Source organism: Pseudonaja textilis, chromosome 2 (genome assembly GCF_049901715.1).
Source record: "Pseudonaja textilis isolate UNSWEBS1 chromosome 2, rPseTex1.2, whole genome shotgun sequence".
NCBI lineage: Eukaryota > Metazoa > Chordata > Lepidosauria > Squamata > Elapidae > Pseudonaja > Pseudonaja textilis.
The window spans coordinates 227,086,647-227,100,324 of record NC_141991.1 but is presented as its reverse complement, the minus strand read 5'-3'; the positions used below and the strand labels follow the sequence as shown (position 1 = coordinate 227,100,324).

The 13,678-nt window shown below is 34.3% G+C and overlaps 1 protein-coding gene across 2 annotated transcripts in view; it reads left to right on the top strand.

Moving 5' to 3' along the window:
• Positions 1–12,946, top strand: part of CDK7 (cyclin dependent kinase 7) — a 34,354-nt gene extending 21,408 nt beyond the window's left edge. The window contains exons 4-12 of one of the 2 annotated variants that reach the window (XM_026713906.2): positions 1,850–1,917; positions 3,300–3,368; positions 4,485–4,595; positions 5,273–5,391; positions 7,625–7,724; positions 8,767–8,853; positions 8,948–9,097; positions 11,625–11,772; positions 12,710–12,946. In XM_026713906.2, the coding sequence (XP_026569691.2) occupies positions 1,850–1,917; positions 3,300–3,368; positions 4,485–4,595; positions 5,273–5,391; positions 7,625–7,724; positions 8,767–8,853; positions 8,948–9,097; positions 11,625–11,772; positions 12,710–12,735 (878 nt within the window). In that variant the 3' untranslated portion in view covers positions 12,736–12,946. The remainder of the gene's footprint in view (positions 1–1,849; positions 1,918–3,299; positions 3,369–4,484; positions 4,596–5,272; positions 5,392–7,624; positions 7,725–8,766; positions 8,854–8,947; positions 9,098–11,624; positions 11,773–12,709) is intronic. The other variant, XM_087927197.1, reaches the window with a different exon arrangement.
• The last annotated feature ends 732 nt before the right edge of the window (positions 12,947–13,678 follow it).

Below are 13,678 nucleotides of genomic sequence, written 5' to 3'. Positions count from 1 at the left end.
ATTAGGTGGCTTCTGAAAGATGAAATAAGGGGCGATGATTAGGAGAGAATCCCAGTTCAGATTTATTTATATACTCGAATTATCCCTGTCACAATTGGAAAGACACCCTGCAGTTCACAATATATATCAAAACAATATCATACAACATCCGCAATAAAGCAGAAAAAAAATAAACCAATCCTGACATAAATTTAAAATTGTTGGTATCAACTCGTATCACAAAATTTTAAGAAGGCCTCTGTTTTTAATTGCTTCTGGATAGGGCTGATCTAATTTCTAAGAGGAGGCAATTTCAAAATGCAGCAATACAGACAAGAAAAAAAGCATTTGCAGCCCTCTAACCACCACACTACATGAAAGTGGAGAATCACCATCAGTTTCTCCTGGAATATATGTATTGAGAAAAAATCCCAGATGCCTACCAGAAACCTTTTGAATTCATAAGGTATCTAGAGCTGACTATCCAAAAAGTCTGTTTGCTCTGCAGGGTTTTTAGTAGGTGCCATAATCATCTGGACCAGGAAGGAATCTGATCACAACAAATGACAGATTTAATTTCCTTCCATATCCAGATCATAATATCTACTTGGACAAAACATGCCCAACTGCTTATATGTTGTTACAAATTACATGGGACAAGCCCACAGTTGCCACAGAGGCTATGAGGTCCAAAATTCTTTCCTAACACCCCTAAGACTTCAATGGAAATTGAAGTCACACAACACCAAAAACTGAGTAGATTTTAACACCAGCTTTGAGACCACATCAAACAGATGAGATACACAAAACGTAGAAGTAAGAAATCTCTGATTGCTTGACTTTTGTTGCCTTTGTCCATCCAAGTATCAGTAATACATACTGCATTCACATACTCTTCTACAATGAATTTGTAAAGAATAAGATCTTACTAAACATGGACTTCAGATCACATGATCAACAAAGTTATTTGATCATCCGACTCACAAGCAGGTGGAATGACCAACATGGCCTTTGAAATTAATGTTAAAGATTTACTGCATGTTGAGGGTAGCTGATATCTGAAGCAGACTACTTCAGGCTGTTTGCATGCTGTTGGATTTGCAATTATTAGAGAGCCTGTGCAGTCATATTGTGGATACAGATAATATATGACATGTAATTACTGTACTCTAATTAATGATGCTTAGGAAATTTAAAATTCTAAAGTATATCAGTATAGATATGGGCACCTAATTTTCTACCCCATAGAAAATAAGCTCTTACGTTTCTAGTTTGTCCCCATCACAACCTACTGTAGAAACAATGAATTTTCGAGGAAATGTGGCATCATACAGGAATATGCATAGGGACCTAGCCTTTTCTGGAAATAGTTTTTTCTCCATCACTCAGGATATAATTCTACTCTTTTTTCTGTAATATTTGAGTGACTCTTGGATATAAATGAAATATTCAAGAATGGTGTGTTTGTGTAAATTTTATGAGGAAAGTTCATGTCATGCTTAATCTGTTTATCATGAAACTGCTTTAACATACTATTAAACTAGTTCCTGTGATTTATCTTTGTATATGAACATAAGAAATGGTAGGAACTATCTGAAACTTGCTTTCTTCTTATTTGGACATTCTAGTGATTAAATCAGAAACAAAGCAATTATTGTACAACTCTTACTAGGGGAAGCTGTCTTTTAGAGGGCTGATCACTTCAAATTGATTCCGGATTTTTAGACTTGAATCTTATGGGCATTACACTATTACAAATGTTTACATAAATCAAGACAGAAGTATCAGCATTGAGCACTCCTTATCAGTGCAGTCTTTGAAACACCTAAGGTACCTCAAAGTCTTTTAATTTTATGTTCTTTCAAATAAGGTATAAATAGAACAGCGCTTCGAGAAATAAAACTGCTGCAGGAGCTTAGCCATCCAAATATTATTGGAGTAAGTATGAAGTATTATATAATAAACTTTGTTATTTTGTTACTTTTTCTACCCCATAGCTGTCAATATATAATTGGCTAGAAATTGTTATTTCTATGTGAGAATCCCCAGAAAAAAATCAATCTTCTAAAGTTGATAGGGAAAAAAATTGATTTGAAAAAGCCGTTTGTGTATTAGGTCTAATTCATTATGTAATATATAAGCTACGTTCTTGGCATGGTTCAATTTCAAATAAATCTTGATTATGTTAATGGGGGAAGAAACCATATATATTGCAATAAAAGAATGTAATTTAGTGCTTAGTTATTTCATCTTTAGGTCAATAGAAATCACTCCTATGACCCAAGGTTTTATTGCCTAACATTATCTCACCACTATGGTTCTATTATAGAATTTGTTAAAGTTTGCAATTTAACCAGGTTAAAGAAAAGCAGCTCATCTTTGCTGCTGTAATATATAAACTAGGCTTCTTACATTGGTTTATTTCTCCTAACTTTTTTGGCTTGAGATGGAATTTGTGGAGTTTTTCATCATACTATTGTTTTTGCTATGTGTGATTTAGAAAATTATAACATATTCAAAATGCTAAAGATAAGAGCAAACAGCTGCAAAGATAGAGCAGAAACATTGTTTTATTTATTGAAGTATAATGCTAGCACATAATTTAACATCCCTTTCTATAGTCTGTTATATTTAAACTGAGCCACATACCAAGAAGTCAAAAATGCTGTTTCTGGTTTGTGTATTTTTATTTCAATTTATCCTGCTTTTCAGAATATACATAGTAACAAGATGAATTATAGAAAACATTAACAAGAATTAATAAAATCATAGTATATATTTCTAAAACAATGAGATAATTCTCTTTAAGAATCAAACACCCTTTCAGATTAATATTATACTGTTAATATTCCCTACATATGGCAGAGCCATCACAATACTTGATATCTTTGTCAGATGGTGGGGAAAAGTTGTTAGTTTCCTCACTTTAAGAATTTTCCAGCTTAGCAGTCCTGGACAGCAGGTAGCTGGATCCAGTATTTCTTTGGGACACTGTAGAGTAGCTAGAGCAATCATATGATAGCTTGGCATGCATCCCAGCTAGCTAACACTGCTTGTAAATTGACCAAGCAGGAAGACACCCCAGATTATTTTTCTCATAATTTAGAATAGGATAGAATTAGAATAGAATTCTTTATTGGCCAAGTATGATTGGACACACAAGGAATTGTCTTGGTGCAAATACTCCCGGTATACATAAAAGAAAAGATACTAATTTAATTTCATTAAACCTGGATCCATTTCCATTTATGAAACTTTAAACCTGGATCCATTTCCATTTGTAAAACAAGAACAAACATCTAAATGTCTTTTTCTTCCAGCTTCTTGATGCATTTGGACACAAATCAAACATCAGTCTAGTGTTTGATTTTATGGAAACTGATCTAGAGGTAAGACTGCTTAAACCAATCATTTTCTACTAGTTTAACTGTTCCTGTAGAGACCTGTTCACTCTTTATACATAATCAATAATCATAATCACTATGCATAATCAAAGCTCATGGAAAGAAGTCACAAAGTTGCAGGAAGAACTAGGAAAAAGAATAGAAAAGTAGAACGTGTCACTTTATTAACTAAACCTAATTGTTTTAATGTCTGGAAATATCTCTCATAAGATTTCTCAGGTATCATTTCTCAGGTATCATTCCTTCAACTTTAACTTGTTCTTGAACGCTTTTGAGGTATCTTATTGCTTTTAAGTCTAAGAATGTTTAACTGAAATAATTAACATTCTGTCCCTAATTCGATTTTCTTCTATTAGAGGAATAGAGGTTTTCATCCTCTAAATCATATAGGAAACGTGATACTGTACATGGCATTATTCTGAAGGCAAGTAAAATAATTGAGTCATACTGCAAAACAACCTATTTGATATAGTCCAAAAAGTAACAAATCCATGAAACAGGACTGAAAGTGATAGTGTTTTTATGAAAGAGAGTAAAGTTATTCATTTAAATTAAACCTAAAACATTCTACTGAAGTGTCTGATAACTTTTTGTTAAATAGAAACTGTGAGTCACTTGATCATGCTTGTCAGAGAGCCACAGAAATCAGAGAGACTAACTTAAGACAAACTGATCTCCTATGATTTAATAATTCTGAACTTTGTGACTCAGTTCATACCATTTACTAAACCAAAAAACCAAGCAAGTCACCTTATGGTTTAATGTAAAGTGTGACTCCAACCATTGGAGTTTGTAAACTACAGATTATATTTTAGTATCTTGTGGGAGCACCATAGAGATTTCACAAAAACATATAATCTTTAGTGGAAGGTAGCCTTGTCACTCAGTAAAGCTGTATTACTAATATCATTGAAGAATACACCTTCTGTAAGTCTGTGATGAAAAGTGTTCATTATTCTGGAAACCTCCATGTTTGCTGTTTCTCACTAATTCCCATGAAGCTTTGTACCATCTGAATTGGTCTGTTCTGTATTTGAATATAGACGTGTGTAAACTTAGTTATTAAATGATTGCAATTTATAAAAATGTATTGCTTTACAGGTTATAATAAAGGACACTAGTCTTGTTTTAACACCTTCCCACATTAAAGCATATATGCTGATGACACTTCAGGGATTAGAGTATTTACACGAACACTGGATACTTCATAGGGTAAGTAAACCTAGAGACAAAATGAATGGACTTCCAGCCAACAGCGGTCTTCTTAAACAGGAGTTGGGGGACTAGAAAGATGGAGCCCTTTGTAAATTCCTTGTCTTGGCCTTAATGAAATCTAAAGTGTTAATATCTAAATAAAATTCCATTTATTTGTCTAAATAGCTTGCAGTCATGTTGCTATTTTTGTCCTAATAGGGAAATGTAGAAATGGTGATCTTTCTGAAAGAGACCTCTCTCAAAGCCAACACTTTCAAATAATATATCATTTGGATTTATGGTATCTTTTAGTAACTTGCTCAGAATGCATTCAGTGGTGGAAAAACATATTGTGTTGCCAAGATAGAGAGACATACAGAGTGATCATTAGGGTAAAAATATTTGTCTTAACTTTTTATTTGTTTCTAATACATTATGAACCTTCACATATCCTCAGAGACAGAAATAAGCTTAAACGTTTAAGTAGGTATTATTGTTTCTGTTTGATTGTTCAATCATATATGTGTGTAACTGTAAACATCTGCTTCCTGGAAACCTATTTCTCATTAAGTACATGCTTTGATATCTTAATTTATTCCTTTTATAAGTGTAAAGGTTACTCTTTTTCTAAACATAAAGTATTTTCATTTGACTATGACATACTCCTATCATTTTGCTCAATCTCTCTTTTCAAGGATCTTAAGCCAAATAATTTGTTGCTGGATGAAAATGGAGTTTTAAAACTAGCTGATTTTGGTTTGGCAAAATCTTTTGGAAGTCCAAACAGAGTTTATACACATCAGGTAGTCACAAGGTAAGAAAGAAAAGTTCAATGCATACAAATAAGCTATTCTTATAATCACTTTGTTTGCTTGTCTAGTCATACCTTAGGAAAGGACGGACTGTATCATAGTTATTGAGGGGGGATTCTTTTGCTAAGGAAAAGCTCCCATATAAGTAAAGCATTTTGGAAGAACAGACCTAAAGATGTTTCTGGTACTTATTTAGTGTAATAATAAAGTAAAAACACTAAATTCCACATTAGCTGAATATAAATACAGTAAATTACATAATGGTACATTAAAACAGAGCTTAATTTATGATGATAGTATAACATTAAATATATTTTCAGATCCTGGGATAGATGAATATTTTAATCATTATTTCCTCTCCTTCTCATCATATATAATGATTCCGAACTGTGGAAGGTTCTTTTTATAAAATTAAAAAATGTTTAAAAGTCAATTTTCATAGGTTTGCTATTATTGTTTGTTCAATTCAGTTCTTTTGCTGAATGGTTTAAATGGGATGTAATTACTTTTTCACATGACTATACTTGGTAGGAATGGACAATAATACATTGGTTTGCAAGATAGTCTCTGCAATAAAAATCCTGGCTTGAAGAAAATAATGTGAGCATGCTAGGAATAAGCCTTGTATTTGATTGTGCTTGTGACATACTGGGTAAAATGCACCAAAGATGACTTCTCCCTACATTTAGAAACTACACTATGTGGCATGGGTACAATGGTGGCTGATAACTAGATTACACCATCTCTGTCTTACAAATAATGCTATGTAAAAGTCTTCAACGACCAAAACCATGTTGGGTGGTGATGGTGGTAGTCAATATTTATAAGCCCTTCTGATTATGCCCATGGAATATGGAAGTTTGTGTCTTGAAATGTAAGAAGAATAAATAATACAAAGCATGCATTAATAACTGAAAGAAAGAATAGGTAATTGTCTGTCAGTAAAAGTAAGTGAAAGATGGTGGATTTAATAAAGGTTGGTCAAACTTGGAGAATGCAGTTAATAATTACATGTAGGAAAATAGTATGGCTTTAATTATGAATGAAAGACTAAAATATATATATCTAAAAGTATGAATTGGAGTAACCTAATATGTTGTGTATATGAAAATAGGAAACCATAGATTGTTGTTACATTATTACAGTGACATATTCCACTGAACAATGATAAAAAATGAATTTTGGATAAAATCATACATTTTAAATGAATACAAATGAGGAAGAAATTATTTTGTTAAATTATAAAGAACAAATGGGAGGATCACAATAGAAAAGCATGGAAAAAACTATTGGTTTATGAGGTGACCTAAAAATGAATTAGAAGAGCAGATGGTGAGAATTAGTTAGAATACAGTCTGTCTGTTTTGAATATGTGGTTAAGCTTAAATGTATTCATATATACTTGGCAAAGAAAGTACAAATAAAAAATATGATTAATGTGATTGTATTGAAGGATTGAAAGAAATAATGAAGAATACAAAGGTGGTGAGTGATTTTGAGTGTGGGAGAGATCATTTCTGGATCTTGGGGGGGAAATGGACATGAAAGGAAATGGAAGAAATATAAGTAGAAAGTTGTTAAAAGGAAATATACCTACTCAGCTATGTGAAAATGAGAGTTTATTATGCACCTTTTCCATACAACTATTACTTATCAATAACTTTAATTCTTCCAAGAACTTTCAGTGCATGTGATACTTCAGAATTGGCCCTATTGTTAATATCAGTAATTACAGTTGGAACTCATTCAGCCTAATGGTGAATTTAAGCTGAATTAAAACCATCAGGTTCTTTAGAAACTTTGCTTTTGAAGATTTGGTATTAATTATATTTTTCATTACTATTTCTGCAACTTTTAAAAATATTTTTTCCAGTTAATTTTAAGGTACTAATTTGTAGGAAAGGTCTATACTTAAATATTTACATCCTCCAACACAAAGTGAACAAGTTTGTAGTCTCTCTCTCTCTCTCTCTCTCTCCCTCCCTCCCTCCCTCTCTCCACATAGCTTGATTGTGAAAAGGATATAAAATATCTTATACCATGGTAAGCTTATAAAGATGTACTAGAATGTATTAATCATATATGATTCTTTTAGTTGACTATCCACCCATATTTTATTTATATTTGATTTCTTATCTGCATTTCTTACTTATATTGTTTTAAACTTGTACTTTGAAAAAAAAATTGACAAATTTCAGTGAAGAAAGACAATGTAATCTGTTATCTGTTTTACAGGTGGTATCGAGCACCCGAACTATTGTTTGGAGCGAGAATGTATGGTGTGGGTGTGGATATGTGGGCAGTAGGCTGCATCTTGGCTGAATTGCTTCTAAGGGTAAGTATGAGACAGGGCTTGACTGAAAGTTATTGACAGATTAAATTTCACTTTTTGCATCATTCAGTCTGTTGCTGTTAAGAGAGAACTAGGGAGAGCCTTGACGGAGAGATTTTCTTAGGTTCCAGTTCTGCCAGACTCAGGTTTTTTTTTTTTATCTAACCATTGTCTTGGTAGAGGCTGTTCCTGAAGGTTATTCCTTCTGCCATAACAAATACAAGTATCTTATTTATTTAGCTATACTTACCCCAACCTAACTGACTGTGTAAAGTACTAAGCAGAGCTTCCTCATTATTAAAACAGAAAATCAGTTGTCATACTCATCATAGCGGGGGGAAAACAAAACCAAATGAACCCCACAAATTATTCCAGGGTCCATCAGCCCAATGGTGGGATTCAATTTTTTTTACTACCAGTTCTGTGGGCGTGGCTTGGTGGCTGTGGCAGGGGAAGGATACTGCAAAATCTCCAGTCAGAGGTGGTATTTGCCGGTTCTCTGAACTACTCAAAATTTCCGCTACCGGTTCTCCAGAACTGGTCAGAACCTGCTGAATATCACCTCTGCATCAGCCCATTAAAATAGAACGTAAGGGTCTGTCACGCTTTGGGGGAGGTGGAGAGGAGGAAAAGTACTCTGCAACCATCTTTGCTATCTCCAGAAAACCTAATAATTTTCTTCTGGTAAGGGTTGCTTTCCTTGAACTAATAATGGATGGAGTCTGAGCCACATTGGAGTGGGACACCCTGTCTTTCCTTTTGCCAATCTCTTTCTCATGTCCCTCGTCATGAGGCAGTGAACAGATTGTTTGGAGAGGCCTTTTCTCCATTCTTTCATCACTTCAGTCATTCCAGGGTTTCTCCCCATCCTCCTCCCCTCCTCATCTGTATGAAATTAAATTATTCCCCAATCATTATTAAAAAAAAGAGTCTCGCAATATAGATAATTTATTGCCGTGGCTTGAATTTATTGCTCAGAAACCCTGAGACTTGTAAAGCCAAATCATTAAACATTTTGAATCCCAGTGTGTTCATCTTACTATAGGTTCCATTTTTGCCAGGAGATTCTGATCTGGATCAGCTCACCAAGATTTTTGAAACCCTTGGTACGCCAACAGAGGAGCAATGGCCTGTAAGTTGATTAGCTGAAGTTGTATTTATAGATGGGGACTATCATTCCATCATAACTAATCTTTTCTTACATTTATTTCCTTTTCTTCCAACAGGGTATGACAAATCTTCCAGATTATGTTACTTTTAAAAGTTTCCCTGGAATGCAGTTTGAGCACATCTTCAGTGCTGCTGGTGACGATTTGCTGGAATTACTGCAAGGCTTATTTCACTTTGATCCTTGTACCAGGCTCACAGCTAGTCAGGTAATTAACTTACCCTAATAAATTACTGCTAGTGTATTCAGAAAAAATTTATTGGAAAAACTTGCGCTATTTTGAGGTAAAAAAAACAACAGCCTACATCTTCCATTACTATTGCTCTTTTCAGGCCATCTTCTTGGCAATGAGCTTGTTTCTAGTGTTAACAGTGAGTTAATCACCTTTCAGTTTGCCTTCTGACAGCCAGTTCTCAAGATAAAGGCAAAATTAGCAAAAGGCTAATCTGAATCAGGCTGGTGGCTGAATTGCAAGGCAGGACTTCTTCAGCCAAAATCTAGGGCCACCAACTCAAGCAATCAGTCAGGTAAAGCAGCTTAAGCAATGGAGACGAGAGAGAAGGGAGCGAGGTTTGTGTCTTGCTAATGGAAAGGAGAAGCATGCCTGACCTCTCAGCACTTAGTGGCAAAGCAATTTCTCCCTTGGCTCAGACTGCAAAAAAGAATGGGCACTGAACCAATAACTTCCCTTTCTTTGAGGCCCCACAAGTAGCTACAGTGCTTGCAACAGAATTTATTATAAGATGCAAGTACCACTAAATTTAGAGATATTTATTCCCATATTGTATTTGTAATTGAAAGCATGTGTTTTAAAATCTTGGTTTGGTGTTTTTTTTAATCAACACTAGCAAAATATTTCAGACCTTTTTCCTAAACCCTTTCTTTAGAATTCCATATGAACAAATGGTTCCAGATAGAGCTGCCTTTATTTTTATTTTTTTTTAAGACTGGGAACATCTAGTTATGTGCTGCAGCTGTTCTTGTGGTCTTCATATTTTTTTTCTCAGGTCACAATAAAAGTTTTTCCTGGCATACTTAGAAATATATTTCATTCCAGTAGGTCCCACTAGAAAATATGAGGTGTCTAGTTGCAACAAACTTGTCTATTAATTGTGTATAGACTATTCTTTTATGATTGTTATTGTATTGATCTTATACAAAATATTTTGTTGTATAAAGATCTTGCTGTTTTGTGAGAATGATAAAAACAGTGCTATGGCACTGCATAACGAACTCTGCCTTTTTTGGGCATGCATGCTATATAAGCACCCTTAGAAAAGGGACCTGCACTTTAACACTACTTTATTAGTACCTGCAAACAACTCTGAGTGTGCAAGCCTTCTGTACATGTAGTTCTTGACTAACAACCATTCATTTAGTGACTGAGCAGTTACAATGGCACTAAAAAAAGTGACTTGACAGTTTTTCACACAACAGCATCCCCATGATCAAAATTCAGATGCTTTGACAACTGACTCATATTTATGACAGTTGCAGTGTCCCTGGGTCATGTGATCATCTTTTATGGCCTTCTGACCAGCAAAATCAATGGGGAAGCCAGATTTACTTAACTATGTTACTCACTTAACAACTGTGCTAAGAAAGGTCACAAAATGAGGCAAAACTCACTTAATTGGCTTGCTTAGCAACAGAAATTTTGGGCTCAGGTGTGGTTGTAAGTAGAAGACTACTTGTACCTTATTCAAAGGTACTTCATACATCCTTGCAGCCATTCAGCATCCTATACCCCCTTAGCTTTTTCAGCCCTCTTTGGATGTTTTTGTTTGGGGGTAAAGTAATACAATTGTATGCAAATCTTTTCACTTCCACATTCTTTCTTGTTTAAGAGCTGTTGGTTGTATAAAGAATAGCACGCAAAGGAGCTTCTGATTTACTTAATAGCATATATACAGGGTTTCCTTGAGCAGGGAGTATCTATATTTCCTATGAGCCTATATCTATATGACACTGGATGGATGGATGGATGGATGGATGGATGGATGGATGGATGGATGGATGGATGGATGGATGGATGGATGGATAGATAGATAGATAGATAGATAGATAGATAGATAGATAGATAGATAGATAGATAGATAGATAGATAGTCTCGCGAGCAGGGAGTTGGATCAGAAGACCTCCAAGTTCACAACTAAGTTAACCTAATTTATAATTAATTAGCTTGCCTGCCTATTTCTAGTTTCCTGAGAATGATCAGGCTTTGATATGCTCTGCCTGTTGAGACCTATATTTTATAAAAATGAAAGTATCAACACAATATTAGCAAGTTAACTGGAGATTAAAGAACTGATATCCAGTGTATCTGGAAGGCGTAAAGTTACTGGAGGCTAAGTTAGTATGATAAATCTATGTTCCTAGCTGGTCCCAAACAAGTCCAGATTTTCCAAGTCTGATTGCAGCACATGTTGGCAACATGGTCCGTATTAATTTACTAATACTAACATTGGACATCTTATTGCCTTCTTTTACCTTTACAGTGATACCATTTTCAAATCTTGTACCATTTCTCATTCTAAATGGAATATATAGAACTATGGCAATATTCTCTCTTATTACCATTATATTTCTTTTCAATTCATGCAAAAAGTTTTAATTAAACAAACATACATACAGCTTGTACAGAGTTGTACAAGCTGTAACAGAGTTAAATATAGCTTGTGTAGAGAAACGTATTGCTTGAAAGATGCAGCTTATTCTGTTCTTTTGCCTTTCAGGCACTGAAACATGAGTATTTTAGTAATCGACCAGCACCAACACCTGGAAGTCAATTGCCAAGACCCAACTGCCCTGCAGAAGCTTTGAAAGAGCAACAAAATCCTGTTTCTAATTTAAAAAGGAAAAGGATGGATGGAAAAGGTCAAGGTAAAATTATGATCAGTTGTTTCTTAGATTTTGTGTTAATCTAATTTATATCCTGCTTTTTCTCCCAGAAATTTAGGGTTTTTATATGGAGATTTTATTTAATTTTATTTCTATAACAGCCCTGTAGGTTGGACTAAAAGAGCTGACTGGCCCAAAGTCAGGCACTAGGTCTCCATGTCTGAACTTAAACCTGTCGGACACCATAACTGCCATGTCCATGGGCACCCACAAAGAGGATTTATGAAAGTCATAATTATAACTGCAACCATGTGGTCAAAGCCATCTATTTTTATGTATGCTCCCTATTCTATAAATAGGGACAGAGCTTTGATCACACAGTCATCTTTACTTTTCATGCACACAAAAGCATATTTTGTCCAAAGTAAGGAGCAGGAAAGTGGGTTTGCCATTCCTGGTTTAACAGTTCAATTAGTGCTGCCATTATTTTAAATGTTTTTATTTAAACATTTCTAGACTACCTTTTAGAAAAAACCCTCTAAATGACTTACAGTTTGATTTGTATGAAATTATCTAAGAAAAATTTAGCCATGCTCTGCTTGAATGAGATGCAGTTTTGATGAGTTACATTTCACAAATGGGAAACATCCAGAGGTTACAGTCCTAAAATTAGAAAATATTTACTGGAATTGTTCAAACAACAATGACTTTTATTGCTTGGAAACTTCTATCAGACTTCATGAGGATACCACTATAAAGCAAGAGAGTATTTGCATTTATTCAATAGTCTTTTTTATTTAAAGATCAGAAGAGAAATTCCTCATCCCCACAGTTGGGATATATAGGAATAGATAGTAAAACCTGTACTTTATATATTCCCAACAATACATAAATATAATAAAATTTTGAGAAGGATCAGGACATAGTAATTTGCTAAACTGATATGCAAAAATATGAGATGTGTATTTTTTCCACCCAGGGTTACCCAAAAAACTGGTTTTTTGACAACTGTGGAAATGAGAATCTTTAACATTGCTGCTGCTATATCTGAAAAGACCAAATGTGAGAACTGGGAGATGTCAATTTAAAATAGGAGAAAGCTATGTTTGTAAATGTATGTAATATGTATGTAGTATTTCAATATACAATAACCATGTATTTTATTACCACTTTTTTTAAAAAAAATAAAAATACAAAAAAATGATGTGAGTAAAAATGCTTTTAAGTGTAAATACATGAACAATCAACTGAATGAACTGGAAAATTATAAATTGCAAATGCAAAGATTAGAAATGAAACTCTTTTTTTCCGAATAACCCTGTTAGGCAGAGACAAGGCCAAAATATTTTGATCTGACAATATGCTTCAGTATATATAGGATAAAGCTGTTTTCTCCTTGAAAAATCAGACTACCAAGCAGAAACTCATATACTTTGAAGACATGATGTTGAGCTGATGTTGAATTTAAAAAATGTAGGATTTTTTAAAATGGATTGACATAAAGATATAACAATGGAGAACATGAAATAAATCAAAGAGATTACTGGAATGTCCCTGGAAAAAACCTGAGGACTTATTTATTTCATAATAACTTTATGCTTCCCATTCAAGACAAAGAACAAAAACTCTTATACTCAGAATAAGTGCCTATATCATTTTGGGTCACTGAGTCTTCAAAGCATTCTTAAAGGTCAGCAAATTCAGGAATTTGCAAAGCGGGGAGGAAAAGAGGTTATTCCAGGGGTCAGATTTGGTGGTGGGGGAAGCATGGTAACTGTAGATAGATGGTTCCACAAACATCCAGAAGTAGTGATGTTACATGAGGATACTTAGGTGGCCTAATTGCAGCTTTCAAGGGCTGTCCCAGGTAGAGTACAATGCAGTAGTGTAGGTGAGAAATAAGACATGAGTGACTGAAAAGCAATCCCAAATTCAGGAACGTGAAAAG